This window comes from Oryctolagus cuniculus, chromosome 3, assembly GCF_964237555.1.
Source record: "Oryctolagus cuniculus chromosome 3, mOryCun1.1, whole genome shotgun sequence".
NCBI lineage: Eukaryota > Metazoa > Chordata > Mammalia > Lagomorpha > Leporidae > Oryctolagus > Oryctolagus cuniculus.
In genome coordinates this window covers 181868292-181895136 of record NC_091434.1, presented here as the reverse complement: position 1 = coordinate 181895136, position 26845 = coordinate 181868292, and the positions used below count along the sequence as shown (strand labels likewise).

Genomic DNA, 26845 nt, shown 5'->3' with positions numbered 1-26845 from the left:
TACCTCCCTCTTTGATGGCCCGTTCTCTCCACTGGGATCTCAGTCACAGAGATCTTTCATTTAGGTCATTTTTTGCCAGAGTGTCTTGGCTTTCCATGCCTGAGAAACTCTCATGGGCTTTTTAGCCAGATCCAAATGCCTTAAGGGCTGATTCTGAGGCCAGCGTGCTCTTTAGGGCATCTGCCATTCTGAGTCTGCCGAGTATCCCGCTTCCCATGTCAGATAGTTCTCTCTTTTGTAATTCTATCAGTTATTATTAGCAAACACTGGTCTTGTTTATGTGATTCCTTTGACAATCCTATCTTTATGATCAATCATGAACTTAAACTGATCACTTTAACTAGTAAGATGGCATTGATACATGCCAACTTAATGAGATTTGGAGTCCCATGGCACGTTTCCAGCTCTACCCTTAGGGCTAAGTTCGAGTGAGCATGTACTGAACTGTACATCTCCTCCCTCTCTTATTCCCATTCTTATTTTTAACAGGGTTAAATTTAAACACCTAAGAACAATTGTGTGTAAATTAAAGAGTTCAACCAATGGTATTAAGTAAAACAGAAAAAAATACTAAAAGGAATAAAGTAGTAAGCTGTTCCTCGACAGTCAGGACAAGGGCTCATCAAGTCACTGTTTCTCATAATGTCAGTTTCACTTCTACAGGTTTCCTTTTAGGTGCTGGTTAGTTGTCATCGATCAGGGAGAACATATGATGTTTGTCCCTTTGGGACTGGCTTAGTTCACTCCACGTGATGTTTGAGGAAGACTTCATTTCTATCCTCTGACCAAACATGTGTGCAGTGCACTGATACTGGCTGTTTGCTTTATTGTCTGCTGTTCTGATAATCCTTGTGGCTGGGGATCCCGGGTGTGGTTGGACAGCCTGCTGGAGAGCAAGGGCTTTGCTATGCTCTAAGCGGTTTTTCTTCAACAGGGATTGTTTTCCCTGCATATGAACTGTGGCAGGACACATGTAGCCAACACAAGCCCCATAGAATAGCTGGGAAGATAAGGCAAGCCCCTTTCCTTGCCAAGGCTGAAGAAACAAAGAAGAGGGCCTCTCTCTGGTCAGCAGTGTGGTGTAACTTGGAGTGTTTAGAAACTGTCTGGATGGAGGATCCATCAGATGAATCTCAGCTTTGCGTGAGCACAGCACAGCACCTGAGGATTCAGGTCTCAGCGATGCAGGTGCTCAGGGACCATGGCCCTTATGAGTGCTCTTTTCCATATAACGTAGCGTTATAACCAGTAGCAGAGGTATCACAGAAAAGCTAAGTCACCAGAAATGAGGCTGGCAGGAGGTGGACCGGATATCCATATCTATCCAGATAGTTCTTAGGGTAAGAGGTAAGTTGTACAGGGGAAGACAGATTTTTTTTTTTTTTGGACAGGCAGAATGGACAGTGAGAGAGAGAGACAGAGATAAAGGTCTTCCTTTTGCCGTTGGTTCACCCTCCAATGGCCGGCGCACCGCGCTGATCCAATGGCAGGAGCCAGGTGCTTCTCCTGGTCTCCCATGGGGTGCAGGGCCCAAGCACTTGGGCCATCCTCCACTGCACTCCCAGGCCACAGCAGAGAGCTGGCCTGGAAGAGGGGCAACCGGGACAGAATCCGGCGCCCCAACCGGGACTAGAACCTGGTGTGCCGGCGCCACTAGGTGGAGGATTAGCCTAGTGAGCCGCGGCGCCGGCTGGGAAGACAGATATTAAAAATAAATAGCATAGTCTGGGGACAAAGGGCTCAGGACTGGGACAGCTCTGCTGGAGTAGCCAGAATAGACAGTACTTTGAGCCAATGAGGAAGTACCTGCTGTTTGTCTCTAGTAGGTAGCAGTTTCACTGTAGGTGGAAAGCGAGGCACCCACACTTTAAAACATTGTGCTTGGTCATGCACTGTGTATCTATTTTCTGGCAGTAGATGATAAAGGAAAAGCAGAAGCAAGCTAGGACTGGTTGGTAAGATTAGTCAGAACAGTTCATACTAAGTTCAAGACTGCTTTCCTTTTGTCTACTACCAGACCTCTATCATCTATCTATCTATCTGACTATAAAGGATTTGAGGAAGAGAATATAGCTTACTGTTCTCCTCCTCACTGGAGGTTCAGTGTTCCAGGCAGCTGAGCCTGCTTGGTCAGAGACACTCAGTACCTCTTTACATTGGTAGAGGGGACCTTCAGTAATCCAGAGGCTAATTACCACTTTCAGTGCTACAGCCTGTGAGCCATTACAGGCAGACCTGCCACCTTGAGGACAATTTGGTGATCTGCAGGGCAGAGTTATCTCAGTGACTTGGGAACACTAAGTGGCTGTTCTTGGGTGGTGGCCAGGGATACCCATTGTTCTTATCATCATGGATTCTCCTCAAATAATTCTCTTTACCCACATGCCAATTGTGCCTCGGAGAGGCACTTCACTACAGGGTCATGGAGTCTATTAGGCAGCTCATAAGAGATACTCAGTAGCTATAGTAATTATATGCACAAGACCCATTTGGTGAGTCTGATAAGGTGAGGCTGTTAATGTGTAGGTCCGCCTTGATGAGGGTAACGTTGAATAATGAATCAAATGGCTAAGAAAGCCAGGGAAGTACCTTTCTGAGTCCGAAGTTGGAGACTTAGTTCAGTAAGCCTGGATTAGGGTCTGGGAGTCGGATTTTGTTAGCATTGTGATAAGGGGTGCTAGGTCAAACACGCACGGGAGCTGAAGACCAGGAATAGAGGAGGCGAAAGCAAAAGGTGGAAGTTTCAAACACACAGGAGTGAGTGTTGGGGCTGCCGCTGCATTTAGCAGGTAAAGCTGTGCCCTTGGTGCAGCATCCCGTATGGGTGTGGTCTGTGTCCTGGCTGCTCCAATCCGGATCCTGCTCCCTGCTAATGGCCCGAGAAAAGCAGCAGAAAACCCAGATGGAGCTCCTGGCTCCTGGCTTCGGCCTGGCCCAGCGCTGGCCTTTGCAGCCATCTGTGGAGTGAGCCAGTGGGTGGAAGATCTTTCTCTCTCTCCATCTCTGTCTGTAACTCTGACTCTCAAATAAATCTTTTTTAAAAAGGAATAAGAGAGGGGTCAGCGCCGTGGCTCACTTGGTTAATCCTCCGCCTGAGGTGCCGGCATCCCATATGGGCACCGGGTTCTAGTCCCGGTTGCTCCTTTTCCAGTCCAGCTCTCTGCTGTGGCCCGGAAGGGCAGTGGAGGATGGCCCAAGTCCTTGGGCTCCTGCACCCGCCTGGGAGACCAGAAAGAAGCACCTGGCTCCTGGCTTCGGATTGGCGCAGCGCCAGCAGTAGCAGCCATTTCGGGGGGGGGGGGGGTGAACCAACGGAAAGGAAGACCTTTCTCTCTGTCTCTATCTCTCATTGTCTAACTCTATCTGTCAAATAAATAAATAAATAAATAAATAAATAAAAGGAATAAGAGAAAGGCAGTACTTTGTGCAAAGGCAAGATGTTTTTGTTACGTGAGTAAGGATCATCACAGCAGCACTTCATGTGGTTAATGAATCCCGGTTGGTCTAATCTCCCGAGCAGTGGATGCAGCTCTGACTCAAACATGACTGCAACTGACTTTAATTTTCACCCTCCCACCTTCCCTGTTTCTTACGCTTGGCTGGGCTGGAGCTGCCTGTGTCGGGTGCAAGGTTCCCATCCTCTGGTCCATTGGTGTCCACCTCCACCTTGCAGATGACCCCTGCTGTGCTTCCTCCTCAGGCGTCAGTGATGCTGCCCAATGCCCGTTATCCCTCCAAGAGGCAGGTTCCCTGCTGCTGAGCTGTCTCTGTTTTCTCCTGTGTGTTCGTCTTCTGCAGTTTATCCAGACGCATGAGTTCCTATTTGCTTTTTGTCTGCTGTGTACAAGCACCACCGTTCTATTAACCCTGCCCTCTGTCTGCTGATTCTACCCTCTCTTGCCCCCAGCATTATTTATTTCTTTAGCTCATAAAATGCAATGAGTAACATAGAGGAGAGCATGTACTGAACCATACAAAAGAATACCATTTCTCTTAATATGGGATAAAGAGAAATTTAGGGATGTTTGCTGCAGATAAGGAGTGTGAAACAACAATTATGCATTGGGTTTGCATTTGAAGAAAATTCCTAAGATAAACACTGTGGGCAATATAATGATCGATTAGAAAATATAAAACAATTAGTTTTCTGTAAAAAATATAGTATGGTTAAGGAGTTAGATTTCTCAATGTTAATTTTTGGTTGAATGTAATAATTACATGTATTTATGGATTCAAGTGTGATAATTTGTTACAGGTATACAGTAGGTGATGATTATATCACAGTGGTTAGTGTTTCCATCTCCTTAAAACATTTCCCACTTCCTCGATTTGGGAATCTTCCAAGGGAGTTGCATGCTGAATCCTTTGTCAGGTTAAAATAGACATTGAATTAATTATTTGAGGGAAGGTAGAGGAAGGGGAGGTTTGAACTTCCTTTTTAATCTTCCTGATTTATGTTAAACACACACACACACACACACGTCCAGAGGTTCCATGTGATTCTGCAACCTTAGGGACCATCTTCGAGATTCACCTGGTTCAGTGCATCCGATGTCGGCCCTGTGGGGCTGCAGCTGCCCCTGACTTCTGCTCTGTCTTCATCCGATGTCGGCCCTGTGGGGCTGCAGGTGCTCTGGGCTCCTGCTCTGTCTTCTCCTGAGGTCGGCCCTGTGGGGCTGCAGGTGCCCCTGGCTCCTGCTCTGTCTTCATCCGATGTCGGCCCTGTGGGGCTGTAGGTGTTCTGGGCTCCTGCTCTGCCTTCTCCTGATGTCGGCCCTGTGGAGCTGCTCTGGGCTCCTGCTCTGTCTTCATTCGATGTCGGCCCTGTGGGGCTGCGGGTGCTCTGGGCTCCTGCTCTGTCTTCTCCTGATGTCGGCCCTGTGGGGCTGCAGCTGCCCCTGGCTCCTGCTCTGTCTTCATCCGATGTCGGCCCTGTGGGGCTGCAGCTGCCCCTGGCTCCTGCTCTGTCTTCATTCGATGTCGGCCCTGTGGGGCTGCGGGTGCTCTGGGCTCCTGCTCTGTCTTCTCCTGATGTCGGCCCTGTGGGGCTGCAGGTGCCCCTGGCTCCTGCTCTGTCTTCATCCGATGTCGGCCCTGTGGGGCTGCTCTGGGCTCCTGCTCTGTCTTCATGGAGTCCTCGGGCAATGGCAGGACATAAGTTGAGGGTTGAGCATCTAACGTGTGAGATAACGAGTTCAGGGTGTTGGTGCTTACCATTCACGGTACCTGGAAGAGGAGAAACGGTCTATGGATGTTGTCCATATGTGGGGAGGAGCAATTTGCAGTACGTTCTCTTACTAACACTCAGTACTTTTCTAACAAATCAAGAGCATTACTTAGGCTCTGATCAGAGTACCTTACATCCTGTGGTTTAAGACTTTGTACTCATGAGTGCCTATTTGCTGTATAGTTTATTTGTTTGGTACAAATGGGCTGCATTTAATTTTTACAGCAATACAGAGCTTATGCAGCCTTCCCAGACTTTTTCCGTAATTCAACTGTCAGCTGGTGGAAGAGGGAAATACAAGAAATGTACACCAACCCACAGAATCCCGAGAAGAGCTTGAAGTTCGACGGCTTATGGATTGTAAGTGTGTGAGTGTGTGTGTGTGTGTGTGTGTGTGGGTGCGCGTGAGCATCAGTGTGTGTCTCTGTGTGCTTTAGCATTGGTATCACTGACCTGTGATAAGTGACAATACTCCACCAAGGGGGACTTGGGGCATATTAGACAGTACTTCCTCCACCCAGGAACTGCACAGCCCTGAAATCCCTCGTACCTTGTACCTTGTCTGAGGTTCCAGCTCTAAAGCCCCAGAGGTGATTATGAGAAATACCTTGGAACTTTCCCTTTTTTAAATTACCATGCCAGTCATTATTCTTACTGGCATTTGATAAGCCTCCCTGGACTGACCTCCACAGGGAGTTCTGGGTATAGAATGATTATTTCTAACATCTGGTCTCTGAATTGAAGGGCTATACTACATGATAACTTTACGTTATGTCTGTGTTGACATTTCTAGGACATGAATGAACCAGCGAGCTTTGTGAATGGGGCAGTTCCTGCAGGCTGCACGGATACCACTCTGAACCATCCCCCCTACATGCCACGTAAGGACCCTTGGCCTCCTCACCTGCAGAGCCACAGCCATTGAGAGCCCAGTGGCCAGGGTCTTGCTCATTGGCACTGTGGGTTTTGGGGAACCAGAAACAAATGTACTTGAAACACCACCAGTCAGACGTGTGCAAGCCCCTGGGCCTGCTGGGTAAATTTCTTAGGGTTGTGTTAATCCCTTCACAGAATTGTGTTGAGCCACAAAGTAGTATCGTCCTCTTATCATAGAGCAGGTGGACTTTGGAGTTTTTCTTCTGTTCATAATGGCTCCAGAGATCATTCTGTGAGTCATATATTTCCCGCAGATTAAACAGTTATTAAACAGTTATTGCAAGTCTAGGTTTTCTAAACCATAAAATGCACATATTGCTATCCTGGCAATTTGATAAGAACTATAAGAAATAATTTACACATTCGAAGCCACATCAGGATTTGTGGTACATATTTGGTAATTGTGCATTCTATCAAACCTCTGCTTTCTCCAAGAAACTTGACTGTGGAAGCATCTGCCAGTACCCTTGCAGCTCAGAGCTGATGAGCACTATTCCCAGACCCCTGGGGAACAGGAGAAGGACTCGTGCTGGGTTAAGTTATCTCAGGATCCATGGTCCAGGCTCTTGGAGAGAAGCACAAGACACCCGGGATCAGAGATGGTTTTAACATCCCTGCATCTTCTCCCCCAGACCTGGAGTCCAGGGGCACAGGCCTGAGCAGCAAGACCTTGTGCATGGAGAGCGAGCAGATCCTGCCAGACGGCTCCCATGTGCGGCACTACGACGTGCACAGCCTGTATGGGTGGTCCCAGACCAGACCCACCTACGAGTGAGTCACTGTCTCCCTTCTCCACTGGGTACAGCCTGCAGGACAGCCAGTGATGGATGAAGCTAGTGTGTAGCAATTCCCATTTACTAAGCAAGCACTCATTGAGCCAGGCTCTGTGCTTATAATCAAGAGAGATTTAGATAAAGAAGGGACCCACAAGTGAAAAACCAATAGTTTTATTTTTCAAGTCATAACCCACAGAAGGCTTAAACCAATGCATTACTCCACGTGTATGGTGGTACGGGGTAAACAAACCTACTGAACTTCCATTCAAATAAAAGTACAGCACAAACAATTATCTGTAGTTCATGATACTTGATAGTGATAGTAGTGACTACATTACAGTGTATATATTCAATCTACTATACTTTGTATCCTGTGGAGACACACATGTAGATACATTGATGGATATACAGTGCAGCTGCTGCTGTAATAACTTTAGTTATAAGTGGCAAGAGTAATGCAGATGACTGGATATCTCTCTGCTTATTTCAAAAGTGAATCATCTCCAGGTCAGCACTGTGGCATCCTGTAGTGTCGGCATCACACAGGGGCACAGGTTTGTGTGCTTCACTTCTGATCCAGCTCCCTGCTCATGCACCTGGGAAAGCATCCAAAGATAGCCCAAGGACTTGGGTTCCCACACCCATGTGGGAGACCAGGAAGAAACTCCTGGCTTTGTCCTGGCCTAGCTGTGGCCATTGTAGCCATCTGGGGAGTAAGTCAGCAGATGGAAGATTCTGTCTGTCTGTCTGTCTGTCTCTCTCTCTCTCTCTCTCTCTCTCTATATATATATATATATATATATATATAAAGCTCTCTCTTTATAATAAGTGAATCTTTTTTTAAAAAGTGAATCATCTTTATTAGGATTTTACTTTTTGGCCATACTCTCTCTGGATAGTCAATGTAAGATCTACTGAATTAACACAGGTATACATTTGACATCAATGAATAATACAAATCCTTAGGGAAATCTTAAAAGGTAAACACACTCTCTCTCCCCAATTATAGAAATTTATAGCACAATAATGGTGAGACTTTTTGAGAAATGCAGTAATCTAGAGGTGATATGGCAATCACTGTGGCATCTGTTGCAGACAAGAGGCACAGAAATCCTTAGCTACATGAAGATGCCACTGCCATAACATGGTGCATTATTTTGCAGTAACTGATTTTTACGTGTAGGAGGAGTGTACTTCAAACCAATGAAAAATTGCATTGTTCTAAATATGAAAAACAGTGGTGAAGTCAGTATTTATCATTATTAAATATATCGAGTTGTAGGTAATTGTATGCACTGTACTTTTATTTGACTGGCAGTGTAGCAGTTTTGTTAACTCTTGTATTATCAAAACCAAGTCAGTGCTTTGTGGTGATATCACTTACAACAATTATGCCACCATTGAAAATAGGAACTTTTCAGCTCTGTTGCAGTTATATGGGGTGACCATTGTGTGTGTAATCCATCATGGGCTGAAAGGACATTGTAAATGTCTGACTGCGCAGAATAAACAAATTGAAAGACTCAGGGGTTACTTAGTATTTTGGGGCAATTCACTGGGTTTACCCATGACAGGTGTCTTGGTAGAACATTGTGTAAAGGTACAGCCGTGATAGCCATGTCCATGGTCTGGGATGAGTCGGTGGGGGCCTCACGCTGGCTGATTTCCGTATCCCTGCAGCCATGCAGCAGACATCAGGGACCATGTCCTGGGTTCAGCCCCGAGGGCAGGAGCTCTGTGCCTTTCCATCTCCTGCTCTGCCCTCAGCTCACCTCCTTTCCCTCCACCAGAGCCGTGCAGGAGGTGACGGGACAGCGAGGGATCGTCATCACCCGCTCCACGTTCCCCTCTTCTGGCCGCTGGGGGGGACACTGGCTGGGAGACAACACAGCCGCGTGGGACCAGCTGAGGAAGTCTATCATTGGTGTGCAGCCTTGTGCCAGGGCCCCTGCTGGCAGGGAGGGGGTGGTGAGGGGGGAGGAGGCAGGGCTCAGGGCCTGGTCTCACCCCGCTGTGGTTCCCTTTGCAGGCATGATGGAGTTCAGCCTCTTTGGCATTCCCTATGTAAGTGTCCCTGGATCCCTCCTGGTGACCTGGGAGCTGCAGCCAGCGTTCAGAAACCCTCAGCAGGCCCCTTTTCTTGCTTCTCGGTTCAGACAGGAGCAGACATCTGTGGGTTCTTTCAAGACGCCGAATATGAGATGTGTGCTCGCTGGATGCAGCTGGGGGCCTTTTACCCCTTCTCCAGGAACCACAACACCGAAGGGACCAAGGTAGGGCATTCGCTGCTCCCTCAAGTGATGTGTGTGGTGTGAAAGGCGCCCTGCATTTGTGAGCTACAGTTTATGCAGTCTATTCCCTGGGGTGTCTTCAATGTCATTCAATCCTGTGTCTCAGTGAACTGCACTCCCAGATACCTTTAGCTTATTCTTTTTGTTTATACAGAGATTTCCAAACAGTTCTATAGGACAGTATCTTTTAGGGAAATTTGATTAGTTGTCCTTGGAGAGCCACAGCGATCTTTTCCAGTCTAGTGAGTATGTTCTCTGTCTTTCATCTGTTATTAACTTTGGTGTGGCTGTGTGTGGTCCCCATCAGGAATAAGCTCTCAGTGACTTCCTTAAGGATGTAAGATGCTCTAGGCTGAGCTCCTCACAGTCCTCTTCCTCTTTTGCAGAGACAGGACCCTGTGTCCTGGAATGCCACCTTTGTGAATCTTTCCAGAAGCGTCCTGGAGACCAGATACACCCTGCTGCCCTATCTCTACACCCTGATGCACAAGGCCCACGTGGAGGGCAGCACTGTGGTGCGGCCTCTCCTGCACGAGTGAGTGTCTAGTGGGACCTCAGTGACCAGTGGCTGATTTCCTTGTTTCACTAGGGTGGCAGGGGATGAAAGTAAACCCTCTACAGGGAATACAGCATTGCCTTTTCCATAAAATCTCCTGATGCAGATCATTATCAACCCTTTCTGCACAGTGTTATACATGCCATGGGTTGTTGGTAAAAGTTATTTTTTGATTGAAAAAAAATTGAAATGATAAAATTCAGCACAGGATTGGTTCTTTCATTTTGGCCATGCAAAGCTAAATCTTCTGTGGCTGTTTGGTTGTGTGTTGTCCCAGATCCCGATGAACTCAGGCCTTAAAAGAAGTCATTTCTGTAGTGGGGTCTTGGGGGATGAGGGCCTTCCTGGCATTTAAACCGTGCCAAGGTAAAGACGTGTGCACATACTTTATAGCAGAGAACACAGCTAGATCTCCCCCGTTCTGAGGTTTGATGAGCATGTCCTAGGACAGATGGCTGTGGGCCTGTGTGTTCCTGAGTGAGCCAGGCCTAGGCCAGCAGTAAGGATCCTCAGGTGCAGCGGGTTCCTGACTTGGGTCTGAGTTGAGGACTTCCTTCAGGGCTGGGCTGGGCTGGCTGGGCTGTGACTGTGGCCCCTTCCTGTCCTCTCCAGGTTTGTGTCAGACCGGGTGACCTGGGACATAGACGGTCAGTTCCTGCTGGGCCCGGCCTTCCTGGTCAGCCCTGTGCTGGAGCCTGTGAGTAGGGGGCCTCTGGTGGGCAGAGGGTCCTGGCTGTGAGGCTGGAGAACAGTGTGGGGAGAAGAGGCCTGGTGCCGGGTCCTGACACCTGCTTCTTGTCCTGCCTCTGTCTCCTCCTCTCCTTCTCAGCCTGTCACTCAGGGACTCTGGGCCTCAGGTTCTTTGTGTTTGAAATGAGTGAAAACAATTCTTGTTCCCAGGATATCAAGAATAGAAAATACTTTCTGGTGTATTTGCAGATATAATCATTTCTCCCTTAAGTAAAATGCGGAGTCCAGAGTTGAGTGGAGTCCCGAGTAGTGTAGATTCCCCCTTACTTTCTGCTGTTACTGTTAGATTGTAGCTTCTCAGTGCCGATGGATCGCAGTGAGTGATCCATGTAATCTTCCTGAAGCTACCCCTTCCTTCCTACCACCAGCGGCCTCCCAGGAAGCAAGAGCTGTCTCTGTTTCCTGCTGGTGATTGGACCACTGAGGGGGGAGTTCCAGCTAATGGCACCTCCTCACATCTTAGTGTATTTACATGGGCAGGCATTTGTACAAGTAGAATGCTGTCCAGAAGCCAGTGTGCTATTTTGGAGCACCTCCTTGGAGTCCTGGCTCCTTTACTTCCTACCAACTTCCTGCCAATGTACACCCTGGGACACAGCAGGTGATGGTTCAAATACTTGGGTTCCCTATACCTATGTCGGAGATCTGGAATGAGCTCTATATTTTTTACTTTGGCCTTGTCTAGGCCTGGATGCTGTCGGCATTTGGGGAGAGAACCAGTGAACGGAATGTATCTCTCCCAACCCTTCTCCTTTTTTCTGCCTTTTAAACTTAAAAATTTTTTTTTTAAATCATTGTGTTCACAAATTTTTTTCTGCCTCACCCTGAAACTTAGTTGTTTGTCTCTTTAAATAAGGGATAGGGTAAGATCATAAGCAAATAGTAATGTTTATTCCCTTGAAGTCTTGGCAAAGGAAAAGGGCTTTATGGAAGCCACTTGTCTGGGGAGGCGGATCTGCCCTGTTTGCAAAGTAGAACAGGGACGAATATTCTTACACTGCTGAGCTGGACAAGGATCAAGAAGTGGATCCAAGGCCATCACTATGGTTTTAACCCCTTTCCTCTGCAAACATTTTTACTCTGCCCTTGCTGACTATGCCCACAGCCCACACCTTGTTTGTGCTTAATTCCAGAACGCCAGAGAAGTCACTGCGTATTTCCCTGAAGCCCGCTGGTATGACTACTACACAGTAAGTTTTTCTAAATATGTATACAGCCTGGGAAAATGGTAGACTATGGAAGCTTTAGGCGGGACAGATCTGAGGCCAAATGCTGCCTCTGGATCCCACCTGATGTGGCCTTGGCCCCATCATTTCAACCCTTGTGCCCTGATTTTTCTTACCTCCAGATGGGGTAAGGCCACTGCCCTCATTGTGAACAGTGAAACAGCTCATAAAGCAGCTCACTCGATGCTTGACCGTCCATGGCGCATAATTGTGTATTAATTACAGAGTTCAACCAATAGGATTAAGTAGAACAAAAAAATACTAAAAGGGATAAAGTATTAAGTTGTACATCAACAGTCAAGACAAGGGCTGATCAAGTCACCATTTCTCATAGTGTTATTTCACTTCAACAGGTTTGCTTTTTGGTGCTCGGTTAGTTGTCACCGATCAGGGAGAACAAATGATATTTGTCCCTTTGGGACTGGCTTATTTCACTCAGCATGATGTGTTCCAGATTCCTCCATTTTGTTGCAAATGACTGGATTTTGTTGTTTTTTACTGCTGTATAGTATTCTATAGAGTACATATTGCACAATTTCTTTATGCAATCTGCTGTTGATGGGCATTTGGGTTGATTCCAGGTCTTAGCTATTGTGAATTGAGCTGCAGTAAACAGTAATGTGCAGACACCTTTTTTGTTTGCCATTTTAATTTCCTTTGGGTAAATTCCAAGGAGTGAGATGGCTGGGTTGTATGGTAGGGTTATATTCAGGTTTCTGAGGAATCTCCAGACTGACTTCCATAGTGGCTTGACCAGTTTGCATTCCCACCAACAGTGAGTGAGTGTCCCTTTTCCCCCACATCCTCGCCAGCATCTGTTGTTGGTAGATTTCTGAATGTGAGCCATTCTGACCGGGGTGAGGTGAAACCTCATTGTGGTTTTGATTTGCATTTCCCTGATTGCTAGTGACCTTGAACATTTTTTCATGTATCTGTTGGCAATTTGGATTTCCTCTTTTGAAAAATGTCTATTGAGGTCCTTGGCTAATCCTTAAGTGGGTTGCTTGTTTTGTTGTTGTGGAGTTTCCTGATCTCTTTGTAGATTCTGGTTATTAATCCTTTATCTGTTGTATAGTTTGCAAATATTTTTTCCCATTCTGTAGGTTGCCTCTTCACTTTCCTGACTGTTTATTTTGAAAGGTAGGGGACTTGCTTCATGCTTCTGCATGTGCAAATCCAGTTTTCGCAGCACCATTTATTGAATAGACTGCCCTTACTCCAGGAATTGATTTTAGATCCTTGATCAAATATAAGTTGGCTGTAGATGTTTGGATTCATTTCTGGTGTTTCTATTCTGTTCCATTGGTCTATCCATCTGTTTCTGTACCAGTACCATGCTGTTTTGATTACAACTGCCCTGTAGTATGTCCTGAAATCTGGTACTATGATGCCTCCGGCTTTGTTTTTGTTGTACAAGATTGCTTTAGCTATTCGAGGTCTCCTGTGCCTCCATATGAATTTCAGCATCATTTTTTCCAGATCTGAGAAGAATGTCTTTGGTATTTTGATTGGTATCGCATTGAATCTATAAATTGCTTTTGGGAGAATGGACATTTTGATGATGTTGATTCTTCCAATCCATGAGCATGGAAGATTTTTCCATTTTTTGATATCCTCTTCTGTTTCTTTAAGATTTTGTTATTTTCATCATAGAGATCTTTAATGTCCTTGGTTAAGTTTATTCCAAGGTATTTGATTGTTTTTGTAGCTATTGTGAATGGAATTGATCTTAGCAGTTCTTTCTCAGCCATGGCATTGCCTGTGTATACAAAGGCTGTTGATTTTTCTGCATTGATTTTATATCCTACGGCTTTGCCAAACTCCTCTTTGAGTTCCAATAGTGTCTTAGTAGAGTTCTTTGGATCCCCTAAATCAAGAATCATATCATCTACAAAGAGGGAAAGTTTGAGTTCTTCCTTCCCAATTTGTATCCCTTAATTTCTTTTTCTTGCCTGATGGCTCTGGCTAGAACCTCCAGAACTATATTGAATAGCAGTGGTGAGAGTGGGCATCCCTGTCTGGTACCAGATCTCAGTGGAAATGTTTCCAACTTTTCCCCATTCAATAGGATATTGGCCATGGGTTTTTCATAAATTGCTTTGATTGTATTGAGGAATGTTCCTTCTTTTTTTCTCTCTCTTTTTAGTAAAATTCTTTTTTAAAATTTTTTATTTAGTAAATATAAATTTTCAAAGTACAGTTAATGGATTACAATGGCTCCCCCCCCCATAATTTCCCTCCCACTCACACCCCTCCCATTCCATTCACATGAAGATTCATTTTCAATTATCTTTATATACAGAAGATCAATTCAGTATATATTAAGTAAAGATTTCATCAGTTTGGACCCACACAGAAACACAAAGTGTAAAATACTGTTTCAGTACTAGTTATAGCATTACTTCACATTGGACAACACACTAAGGACAGATCCCACATGAGAAGTAAGTACACAGTGACTCCTGTTGTTGACTTAACAATTTGACACTCTTGTTTATGGCGTCAGAAATCTCCCTAGGCTCTAGTCATGAGTTGCCAAGGCTATGGAAGCCTTTTGAGTTCGCCAACTTCAGTCTTATTCTGACAGGGTCATAGTCAAAGTGGAAGTTCTCTCCTCCCTTCAGAAAAAGGTACCTCCTTTTTTGATGGCCCCATTCTTTCCACTGGGATCTCACTCGCAGAGATCTTTCATTTAGGTCTTCCTTTTTTTTTCCCAGGGTGTCTTGGCTTTCCATGCCTAAAATACTCTCATGGGCTCTTCAGCCAGATCTGAATGCCTTAAGGGCTGATTCTGAGGCCAGAGTGCTATTTAGGACATCTGCCATTCTATGAGTTTACTGTGTATCCTGCTTCCTATGATGGATTGTTCTCTCCTTTTTTGATTCTATCAGCTAGGATTAGCAAACACTAGACTTGTTTGTGTGATCCCTTTGACTCTTAGGCCTATCAGTGTGATCAGTTGTGAACTGAAATTGATCACTTGGACTAGTGAGATGGCATTGGTACATGCCACCTTGATGGGATTGTATTGGGATCTCCTGGCACGATTCTAACTCCACCATTTGGGGCAAGTCCGATTGAGCATATCCCAAATTGTACATCCCCTCCCTCTCTTATTCCCACTCTTAAACCTGTTGAAGTGAAATGGACACATTGAGAAACAGTGACTTGATCAGCTGTTGTCCTGACTGTTGATGTACAATGTAATACTTTATACATTTTAGTATTTTCTCTTTGTTTTGTTCTAGTACTATTGGTTGAACTCTGTGATTAAGAGGAATGTTCCTTCTATACCCAATTTGCTTAGAGTTTTTATCATGAAAGGGTGTTGTATTTTATCAAATGCTTCTCTGCGTCTATTGAGATAGTCATATGGTTTTTCTTCTGCAGTTTGTTAATGTGGTGTATCACATTGATTGATTTGCAAACATTGAAGCATCCCTGCATACCAGGGATAAATCCCACTTGTTTTGGGTGGATGATCTTTCTGATGTGTTGTTGTATTCTATTGGCGAGAATTTTACTGAGGATTTTTGCGTCTATGTTCATCAGAGATATTGGTCTGTAATTTTCTTTCAATGTTGCATCTTTCTCTGGCTTAGGGATTAACGTGGTGCTGGCTTCATAGAAAGAATTTAGTAGGATTCCCTCTTTTTCCAATTGTTCTGAATAGTTTGAGAAGAATTGGAGTAAGTTCTTCTTTAAATGTCTGGTAGAATTCAGCAGTGAATCCATCTGGTCCTGGGCTTTTCTTTGTTGGGAGGGCCTTTATTACTGTTTCAATTTCTGTCTCAGTTATGGGTCTGTTTAGATTTTCTGTGTCTTCCTGGTTCAATTTAGGTAGATTGCATGTGTTCAAGAAACTATCCATTTCTGATAGATTTCCCTGTTTGCTAGCATACAAGTCCTTGTAGTAATTTCTGATGATTCCTTTTATTTCTGTGGTGTCTGTTGTTACATTTCTTTTTCATCTCTGATTTTATTGATTTGGGTCTTCTTTTTTAGTTAGTTGTCCAATGGTATGTCAATTTCATTCATTTTTTTCAAAAAACCAGCTCTTCGTTTGGCTGATTTTTTGTAATTTTTTTTTGGATTCAATCCTGTTGATTTCCTTTGGATTTTAATCATTTTTCTTCTCCTACCAGATTTGGATAGGTTTTCTGCAGATTTTCTAGATCCTTGAGATGAATTGAAAGCTCATCTATTTGGTGCCTTTCCAATTTCTTGATGTAGGCACCTATTGATATAAACTTTTCTCTCAACACTGCTTTTGCTGTATCCCATAAGTTTTGATATGTTGTGTTGCCATCCTCATTTACTTCCAGAAAGTTTTTGATTTATTCTGTGACCCAGTGTGTCCTTCAGGAGCATGCTGTTCAGTCTCCATGTGTTTGCATATGCTCTAAAGATTCCTGAATTGCTAATTTCCAACTTCATTCCCCTTTGGTCTGATAAGCTGCATGGTATTATTCTAATTATTTTGAATTTGCTGAGACTTGCTTTATGGCTTAGTATGTGGTCAATCCTAGAGAAGGTTCCATGTACTGCTGAGAAGAATGTAAATTCTTCAAATATAGGATTGAAAGTTCTGTAGATATCTGTTAGATCCATTTGGGCTATAGTGTCGATTAAATCTGCTGTTTCCTTGTTGGTCTTCTGTCCGGTTGATCTGTCTGTTTCTGAGAGTGGAGTATTGAAGTCCTTCAGTACTATTATATTGGAGTCAAAGTCCCCCTTTAAGTTCCTTAAAATGTTTTTTAAATAAACCGGTGCCCTATAATTAGGTGCATATACATTTATAATAGTTACATCTTTCTGTTGAGTTAAACCCTTAATCATTATATAGTGCCCCTCTTTGTCTCTCTTAACAGTTTTTGTGTTAAAGTTTATTTTGTCTGACATTAAGATGGCTACACCTGCTTTTTTTTGTTTCTGTTGGCATGGAATATCTTTTTCCAACCTTTCACTTTCAGTCTGCATGTATCTTTGTTGGAAAGATGTGTTTCTTGTAGGCAGCAAATAGATTAGTTTTGTTCCTTAATCCATTCAGCCAGTCTGTGTCTTTTAACTGGAGAGTTAAGTCCATTAACGTTCAATGTGACTATTGATAAGTAGTGACTTTGCCCTGCCATTTTCCCAAAGGTATTTTCTCGTATATGCTTTGAGCTTCCTGTGATCTTTTAGTGGTAGGTTTTCTTCCTTTACCTTCTTTCATATTGATGGCCATGTTTATGTGTTTCTGTGTGTAGCACATCTTTAAGCATTTTTTGCAGGGCTGGATGAGTGGCAACAAATTCTTTCAATTTCTGTTTGCTATGGAAGTCTTTATTTCACCTTCATTCACAAATGAGAGCTTTGCAGGATATAATATTCTGGGCTGGCAGTTTTTCTATCTTAGTACCTGGGCTATATCTTGCCATTCCTTCCTAGCCTGTAGGGTTTCTAATGAGAAGTCAGCTGTGAGTCTGATTGGAGATCCTCTGAGAGTAATCTGACGTTTCTCTCTTGCACATTTCAGAATCTTTTCTTTATGTTTCACTGTGGTAAGTTTGATTACAACGTGTCATGGTGAGGATCTCTTTTGGTCATGTTTGCTAGGGGTTCTATGAGCTTCCTGTACTTGGATGTCTCTGTCCTTCTCCAAACCCGGGATATTTTCTACATACAGTATCTCACTAAAAAGGCCTTCTAATCCTTTCTCTCTCTCCACACCTTCAGGAACTCCTAGAACCTGAATGTTGGTTTTTTTAATAGTATCCTGTAGATTCCCAACAATATTTTTTAGATTTCTAATATCCTCTTCTTTTCTTTGGTTTGACTGTATACTTTCCTGTTCTCTGTCTTCTAAGTCCGATATTCTCTCTTCTGCTTCACTCGTTCTGTTTTTAAGGCTCTCTAATGTGTTTGTCATTTGATCTACTGAATTCTTCATTTCATTTTGATTTCTCTTCACTATCACCATTTCATGTTCTACTAGTTGCTTCATTTCATTTTGATTCCTCCTTAAGATTTCATTTTCACGAGAGAGATTTTCTATCCTGTCCAGTAAGGATTTCTGTAGTTCAAGAATTTGTTTTTGAGAACTTCTTAATGTTCTTATCCATTTTTTTGAGATCCGTTTCTTGCATTTCTTCTATCTCATCATCTTCATAATCTTGAATTGGGGTGTCTTGTTCATTTGGGGGCATCATAGTGTCTTCCTTGCTCTTGTTTCCTTGGTTTCTGCATTTGTTGGCATTGTGGAAATATTCTTTGATTTCTTCACTATGGAGTTTTTCTCATTATGCTATGACTCTAGATTAAGTGGACTGTCTGCTTTTGATGGATCCTTAGAGGCATGTGATGTGTGTGGCCAGAGAGCTCTGTTTGGTTCTTCAGGGTTAAGGGTGTGCCAAACGTGACACACCCAGGTTGTTCTCTCTCGCTCGCTCTCTTTTTTAGTCTTTTTTTTTTTTAAACTCAGAAGGGAAGTAATTCTGCACAGCTGAGCAGAATTGAGCATAGTCAGTGCATGAAATCTGGCCCCTGAGGTTATAATATTCATCTGCTCTGCCCAAGGACCACACAAAGGGTCTATACAGTCCTCCGTGTGATCTCAAATTTCCCTGCAGTCTCCCACCGGGTTGCCAAGGTTACCTAGTTTGTGTACTCGGTGAGTTCTCTCGCACACCCTCAGATTTTCAGTCTCAGTTCATTAGCTCCACACCTTCACTAGGTCCTAACCTCCTGTTATTGCTCCCCACCAGAGTCAGGTTTTTCTGCTTGGTTGATAGCGGGCGCCGCTTTTTGTATGTTCAAAATGGCTCCTACTCTTTGTCATGCTTGCCTTTGTAAGGTGAGTGGAGAGAGAGACTCATGCCCGTGCCAGTCCCTTTAATTTATTTATTTTTTTCTTTCCTCTAGTTAGTCTGGTGAACTTTCCCCAGCGGGGCTTCAAGCCTCGTTCCCTCTAGGCTCTTTCTGCCATTTCCCCGCCAATGTCTTGGGCCATTGACCTCACCTCCTCTTCCAGCGCTGGTGTGTAGACTCCGCGACTGGGCTCCCAAGCTGTGGGCATCCTTGCTCTCCCCGTAGGTCCTTCGTGTCACATCCACTAGATCTGGAAGAGTTTCCTCTGCAGTTTTTTTCCTGAGCCTTTCCCTGAAACTACAGTAACTCCACTTTTATTGAACTATCTTTTCCCGGACTATCAGTGCGCACCCTCACTATTCTGTCATCTTTCTGTGCAAAAATTTTTGACATCCATTCATAGTTTTGTCAAAATGTGCATTTTCCATGGACTTTTAAAAACAGATTTATTTATTTGAAAGGCAGAGCACATGAGAGAGAGAGTGAGAGAGTGAGAGTGGGAGAGATAGAGAGAGGGAGAGGTAGTCCATCTGCTGGTTCACTCCCCAAGTGGCCACAACAGCTGGAGCTTGGCCAGGCCAAAGCTAGGAGCCATCAGCTTCTATCAGGGTTTCCCATGTGGGTACAGGAGCCCAAGCACTTGGGTCATCCCCTGGCTGCTTTCCCAGGTGCATTATTAGGGAGCTGAATTGCAAATGGATCAACTAGGACTTAAACTGGCACCAATATGGGATGCTGGCACTGCAGGTGGCAGCTTAACTCCCTATGCCACAACATCGCCCCTCCTATGCACTTTTTGAAGTACCCTTGTATGTATGCAAATAATTACATATACTACGTTGAAGAAAGTGAAGTGTGAGAGCTCATAAAGAAAATTGTCCTAGAATGGCTGATTCTCTTTATACATTTAAATAGATGATAACTTTCTTCAACCAGAATTTCATTGAAGAAAGACAAAGGAAATGATGTGCAATGGCAAAAACTTATGGAGTAGGCCACTGAGTAAAAAAGAGAAAATTTTGATGTTTAATTAAATTGAAGATTATGTTGGGTTTAATTCTTAAAGTCTGCCATTTATTAATTTTTACAAGTTTTATGCACCTATTCTTTGTTCTGGAGCTGAAATTGGCCAACTATGGCCTACGTTTAAATCTAGCCGTGGCCTATTTTTGTAAATAAGGTTTTATTAAAACACAGTTATGCACTCTGGCCACAATAACTGCTTCTTACCTCTTGAGTAGCAGTTCTCAAAGAGGGGGGCTTTGCCTAGCAGGAGACATTTGGCAATGCCTGGAGACAGTTTTCTTTGCCCCAGAAGAGTGTGGGGCGTTGCCTCTGGCATCTATTGAGTAGACACTGAGAATGCTACCAAACATCAGAAAAGCACAGGGCAGCCGCAATGAAATGTTACCTGTCCCCAACTGTTAATTGTGTCAACCTGAGAAGCCTGCTCTAGTTGGAAGATGTGGTGTGGCAGTCCCTTTGGAACTGAGGTCCATGATGTGAGCCAGCGAGCACCTCACACACGAGGCAGACATAGATGCAGGTGCAGTAATTAAAGATAATTGTTCCTAAAATCAGTCAGCTCACCTTGGTCTTTGCTGTGAAGGAGTCACAGTTAAGTGTGTGTGTGTGTGGGTCGTTGTGGAGATGCATCAGGAACCTACACGAAGTGGAAGTGGATAAATGCATTGTTTCTCCTCCTGCAGCCATGCCGTGTGACACAGAGACAGGCTGTGGAGTGAGGGGAGCAGGGACCCTCACATGACCCTAACGGTTTATGTCATGTGAGCAGTAAGGCCCCCGATGGCAAGATTGTCTCAGAAATGATGTAGCCGTAATGCTAGATTCTATTCAGCAGCTGGGAGAATGTGGGGAGTGTAGTACAGGTGTACATTGATGGGCGATGCATTTGCAGATCTGTGGATGAGACTGCTGGCAAAACACTTCGTTGTGTCTACTTCCTCATCATCTCTTATTTTCTTCCGGCTAACAGGGTGTGGATATAAATGCAAGGGGAGAGTGGAAGGTCCTGCCCGCCCCTCTTGACCACATCAACCTTCACGTCCGTGGCGGCTACATCCTGCCCTGGCAGGAGCCTGCGCTGAACACCAACCAGAGGTGAGCGATGGGACCAGGGATCCTCTTTCCATAGCAGTTAGTGCATCCATTGGTAAGGCAGCCCACCAGCAGGAAAGTATCACTCCAGCTCAAACACAGTGTCACTCAACACCCATATTGTGTGTGTTTGCTCGTCTGTGTATAAGCCTTTTTCAAAATCTGCACTCTGAGCAATTTTTAACAGCTATTTTAGATCTAAGTGGAAGAGATGATAGGTGTCAGAGGTCACCTTTGAAATGGAAATCACAATAGGGACAGCCATGCTTCATGGTAGTTTTAGAAGACTGTTTAGATCTTATTTGATTCTTTCCTAAGAAAACTACTGCCGAAAAGATATTTAACCATATTATAACTGTGGATGCCTGACACTGAGACGTCTTATATACAAGATTTTTTTTTTTATTGACAGGCAGAGTGGACAGTGAGAGAGAGACAGGGAGAAAGGTCTTCCTTTACTGTTGGTTCACCCTCCAATGGCCGCCGCGGCCGGCGCACTGCGGCCGGTGCACCACGCTGATCTGAAGCCAGGAGCCAGGTGCTTCTCCTGGTCTCCCATGTGGGTGCAGGGCCCAAGCACTTGGGCCATCCTCCACTGCACTCCCTGGCCACAGCAGAGAGCTGGCCTGGAAGAGGGGCAACCAGGACAGAATCCGGCGCCCCGACCAGGACTAGAACCCAGGGTGCCGGCGCCGCAAGGCGGAGGATTAGCCTAGTGAGCCGTGGCGCCGGCCCTTACATACAAGATCTAAGAATTCTAAATGTAGGTCTCTGTGACAGTTAATACTAACCAACGTAAGTCGACTGCTTGCTTTGTGCCAGGCCTGTGGTAATATGGATATTTCTATTTGGATTTTATCTATTTTTCCTTAATTACAAGAAAAGAGAGTAAACCCTTTGAGATAGATATCATTTTGGTCCCAGTTTTGCAGAGGAACAGAGAGAGCTTCGGGTGGCTGAGTGACTGACTAGGACTCACACAATCAGTAGGTGGACGAAGGGGACTATTATCAGTTCTGGAATCCTTACACCCCTACTCGTGTAACTCCAGTGACTCAGATAAAACTGAGGAATGTCTAACTCAGTGTGCATGTTTTAGGAGATTAGATCGTGGGACAAATCAGATTTTAGCATCAAGGTTTTCTTCACAAAGGGTCGGACAGTGTTGAAGTCTCTTTACAAGCCTTAAAGCAAAGTTCCCCTTGATCCACTACTAACTCACTCCTTCCTGATGTGTAGTCACACAAAGGTCTTTCAAAACATTCGTGGAAAATGGAGTTGAAAGGTAAATTACATTTTGGTGCAAATTTTTTTGAAAATCCATGCATAGCTTTTGAATAGTATGAGTTTGCTGTGAACGTTCTGAAGATCCCTCATACAGCTAGAAGGAGATGACCCGAGCTAGACCACTTGTTTCCTGAAACCTAGTACCCTGCCTGTATCCCATTCAGCACTTCATTTTGCTCCTTTGTTTTTTGAAAACCTGGGCTTGTGGCTGTAGCTTTGTTTAGAGCTGATTTCCCCCTCTCCCACCTCACTGCAGCCGCCAGAAGTTCTTGGGCTTCAAGGTTGCCTTGGATGACGAAGGGACTGCCGAGGGCTGGCTCTTCTGGGATGATGGGCAAAGCATTGGTGAGTGAGGGTCACCTGGGATTTATGCCGATGCTGGCAATGGCTAATACTATATTTTTGCCAGTGGTGGCAACTACCAATACTGTATTGCTTACAGGCCTAATTTTTCCTTTCCCACGTAAAAAAGTGTATGTTCGTTATTTGTTATTTAAAGTGCATGGTCCTCATCCATAGGCTCCCTGGGCCTGTGGCATGCACTGAGGGTGAAGGGAAAAAGCTTTTCTCTTGGTTTTCTTTGTGCTTTGGAGATTACATTTTAACAAGTTGCCTAATATCCCCGAAGATAAACCAACTCTTTTGTATGTGTGTGGGTGCATGTATGTGCACATATGTGTGCGTCCCGCAAAAGGAATCTGGAAACTTCAGAGTGGCGAGGAAGATCTCACAAGTGGGAGACCACCGGAAGAGGAGTGGCTGGAGATGTGTTAGGAGTGTTCAGGGGTGACTGTGTAGCCAGATGGATCTGTGCACTCATTTCAAATGCCTTCTGTCAGCTCGGGCTGAGTGCGGTCTGATGAGTCTCCACCAAGAGGACTTTGTTTACGCAAGAGAACTCTGTATGGGAGAAAATGAAAGCAAACAGACAAAACCAGTCTGTGCCCTCTTAATGGAGACACGAGGTTCAGGTGATGCTTACCTTGTTGTTTGTTTGCAGATACCTATGAACAAGGACTCTATTATTTGGCCAACTTCTCTGCCAGCCAGGTGAGTGTGAATGGAGAACACGGGTTGTTACAGGGTGTAGAATACCACCGAGAACTATTTAACTGCGCACCTTGCGAATTTACATCCTCCCTTCTCTCAAGACCTCTCAGGATGTGTTCTGTGACTAACCTATTCATTTCTCATCAGCGACTTACTCTAGCCTACGAGTTCACAGATAAGCAGACTGTTTCTGTTTCCCTGTGTCTCTTGGGAATGGTGAGCACACGGTGTGGCGTTTCCATGTGTAGAATATAAATTTCTCAATAGTTAAGACCGATGAGGGCAATCCTAGAGACCGTGTTTGTCGATGCAAAGTTGGTGACAGTGCAGAAATCATGGTTTCCACTCGCCACAAACGCGAGCTGGGGACTCTGAAGCTGTCTTACCTCATGATTACATTTCTGCCTATGAAGAGGTTGGGAAACATTTAAATTAATTTTGCTGTTTGTCCCCGCTCTGTTTTCTTTTCTCTCCGATGCGACAGAATACTCTGCAGAGCCACATAGTTTTTAACAATTACATCAGTGACGCAAACCCTTTGAACCTGGGCTACATTGAAATCTGGGGAGTAAGCAGTGTCTCCATTACCAGTGTCAGCATCACTCTGAGCAACATGGACGTAACCCCCATCTTCAGCCAGGACCCTGCCACACAGGTTTGTGACCAGTGAAAGGGGCTCTGGTGTCTCCCAGCACTGACATGCCAGTGCATTGCCTGTTTCCCTCGCAAATGGTGTCCTCTACCCAGAATTCCCTCAGAAACCCCAGTGCTCCGTGACTCATCACCACTTGGAATTGAGGGTCTAGTTCCTTACTTTCCATTTTGTCTTGTCTGCAAACCTGTGGAAAACGTTATTCTCTTACCTTTCTCAGAGATCAACCACCCAAAAACTTGTACTACCATATTTTATCAAATGTAGTACACCTTCTACACTTTGCTTCATTATTCAATGTAGCATGGAAGAAGAAAAAAGAACTATTGAAGTAGGATATACTACTTTTCTATCACTCAAATGTTTTATTTTAAACCTATGAAAAACTTTTTTAAACTTTTGTAGATAGAGACTTTTATCAGAATATTTTATGTGATAATACAGAAGAAAATCTTAGGTAGAGATAACATTGGTGTTTCTGCATCAGAATAATTTAGAAGAATACCTTGAACATGGAGAAGCATTAAAAGTATTTGAACTGTAGACCAGTGTTGTGGCACAGTGTTTTTTTGTTTGTTTGTTTGTTTTGACAGAGTGGACAGTGAGAGAGAGACAGACAGACAGAGAGAGAGAAAGGTCTTCCTTTTGCCGTTGGTTCACCCTCCAATGGCCGCTGCGGTTGGCGTGCTGTGGCCGGCACATCGCACTGATCCAAAGCCAGGAGCCAGGTGCTTCTCCTGGTCTCCCATGCAGGTGCAGGGCCCAAGCACTTGGGCCATCCTCCACTGCACTCCTGGGCCATAGCAGAGAGCTGGCCTGGAAGAGGGGCAACCAGGACAGAATCTGGCGCCGCGACCAGGACTAGAACCCAGTGTGCCGGCGCCGTTAGCCTAGTGAGCCACGGTGCCGGCCTAAGGATTAAGCCACTGTTTGCTACACCAGCATCCCATACCTGAGACCTTGTTGGAGTCCTGGCTGCTTCACTTCCAGCCCAGCTTCCTGCTAATGCACCTGGGAAAGCAGCAGATATTTGTCCAAACCTTGGGTCCTTGCCACCTATGTGGGAGACATCAGTGAAGTTCCTGGCTCCTGCCTTCATTCTGGCCCAGTCATGGCTGCTTTGGCCTTTTGGGGAGTGAACCCCCAGCTAGAAGATATCTCCCTTTCTCTTTCTCCGTCTCATTGTCTCTGTCATTTTGCCTTTTGAATACATAAGTAAATACATCTTTTAAAAAATTACATTAACCAATTTGCAACACACATTTATCTTTTGTTATTTAATTTGTAGTCAGATTTTTTATTACTGAATAATCTTTGTACTCAAAGAAATTAGAAAACATTCTACTCACCTTAAAATCTGAGAGCAGTCTGTTCGCTAAGTCATGAATTGTAAAATTTCCACTGACTTGTGCCTGATTTGTTTATGTGCAGGACATTTTGATCCTTTCCTTTCTGTCCCTGACAGGTGTTACGTGTGGATGTGAGCGGCAGTAACGTCAGCCTCCATGACTTCATCTCACTGACATGGAGAAGCACAACGAGCTCTCAGCGCAAGAGCCTGATATGAATTATGGAATCTCTTGTGTTTCATACGCATAGAATGATTGTATATTGCTAATTGTCTCATGCCCAATAAAACATTTTATTAATTTTACTGTGTGTTTTTCTGTGGCTCTCAGAGGTTTAATCTTATCCCTGTGGGATAGGCAGTATGGAGGTGTGGAAAATCTATCAATGCCTTAATGACTGTGTGATTCATATGGTACTGTTTGTCATGTGATATTTACTTGAGAGCTGAATTCATGATGAAGTGTGTTTATGCATGTGTGTATGTGTGTGCATGTGTGTGTGTGTAATCATGGAATAGGCCTCATTCTGGCTAAATACACAATATAAAGTTTTCCAGGACAATTCCAGGTCTTAAAGTTAACCAACGCCTCAAAAAAGTATTCAGAAAGAACATGTGCTGTTGGCTGTAGGGAGAGGGACAACGTGCTGAGAGAATGATGTGAAGAAAAAAGAAACACAGCAAAGCTGTGCAGGAAAGATGGGAGGAAACAGAATGTGGTGGACAGTGTTATCACAGTAAGAACATTAAACAACTATGATCTCCTCTGGGAGGAGACAGGGAGTCAACTCACTTTAGAGGGAGAAGTAGGGATAGAGGAAAGTCTTGGCATTTGAGAAGAGATGAGGATGAGATTTAAGAAGGCCAAGATGAAGGAAAGGGTCTGAGTAGAAAATGTCTTCACTTGGTGTGCTTTGAAACGTAGAAGTTGTATCTACTCCACGCCTGATGTATATAACCACAGATCACACAAACACTGCAATTTGTATGCCGGGGTTGGGGGGATAACCAAATGTGCAGCAGATTTCTAATTCTGGGGTATTTTGATTGTGGGTGCCAGTAGTTTCGTGTGAAGGCTTCTTGCGTAGCACTCCTGTGAGTTGTCCTTTCTGCCTGTCTTTGGCCCCAGAGTGCCTGCAGCCTAGCCCACAGTGGAACCATCAGGTAGGATCGCCCACCCTTCCCCTTCCATCTTTGCAAAGAGCAAATTTAAGATTTAAGCTGGTGGGAAGTGATTGTTTAGTCCTCCCAGCAGTTGGTATATTTGGTAAAATATCAGCCTTGACCAAAGTAGGAGTTGCAATGTTATAAGTTAAAGCATTAAATGGTCAAATTTTAAGATAAAGAAATTATGTATTGATGTTCAATGGGTATATTTACTTTAGTATTGCTTGAAAATAAGTATGTTTGGAATAAATGTGTTTACTTTCCTATGTCTTGTCTTGTTTTAGATCCCGGGAAGCCATTCTGCTTTTCCACTCGTGTCAGCAGCTGCCTGAGGCTACACACAGAAAGTATGTTTAAGTTGGCTCAAAACCAACTAGAACTGATTGTCAAAGTGAGGGAATTTTGGATCGGGGTCTTTTAGGTGAGTTAACTGGGAAACTACTGAAATGTAGAAAAGCAACCACAGGAATCCTTTGATTAAAAATGATGGGACATTTGTCAAATCTCTAATCAAGTCAGGAAGCTAAAGAACAAAAGTGTCTGTAGCTGACTTTTAAGAAGTATTTTGTGATACCACTGAGGACATTTCGGTGGGAGTTGGACGTGGCTGCA

General features: G+C 44.4%; 1 protein-coding gene across 1 annotated transcript in view; it reads left to right on the top strand.

Moving 5' to 3' along the window:
* Positions 1 to 25372, top strand: part of MGAM (maltase-glucoamylase) — an 87187-nt gene extending 61815 nt beyond the window's left edge. The window contains exons 53-66 of the mRNA XM_070069891.1: positions 5453 to 5587; positions 6021 to 6108; positions 6796 to 6934; positions 8730 to 8863; positions 8969 to 9003; positions 9096 to 9212; positions 9617 to 9765; positions 10399 to 10483; positions 11670 to 11726; positions 20608 to 20732; positions 22273 to 22361; positions 23017 to 23066; positions 23551 to 23721; positions 25184 to 25372. Of these exons, the coding sequence (XP_069925992.1) occupies positions 5453 to 5587; positions 6021 to 6108; positions 6796 to 6934; positions 8730 to 8863; positions 8969 to 9003; positions 9096 to 9212; positions 9617 to 9765; positions 10399 to 10483; positions 11670 to 11726; positions 20608 to 20732; positions 22273 to 22361; positions 23017 to 23066; positions 23551 to 23721; positions 25184 to 25285 (1476 nt within the window). The 3' untranslated portion in view covers positions 25286 to 25372. The remainder of the gene's footprint in view (positions 1 to 5452; positions 5588 to 6020; positions 6109 to 6795; positions 6935 to 8729; positions 8864 to 8968; positions 9004 to 9095; positions 9213 to 9616; positions 9766 to 10398; positions 10484 to 11669; positions 11727 to 20607; positions 20733 to 22272; positions 22362 to 23016; positions 23067 to 23550; positions 23722 to 25183) is intronic.
* The last annotated feature ends 1473 nt before the right edge of the window (positions 25373 to 26845 follow it).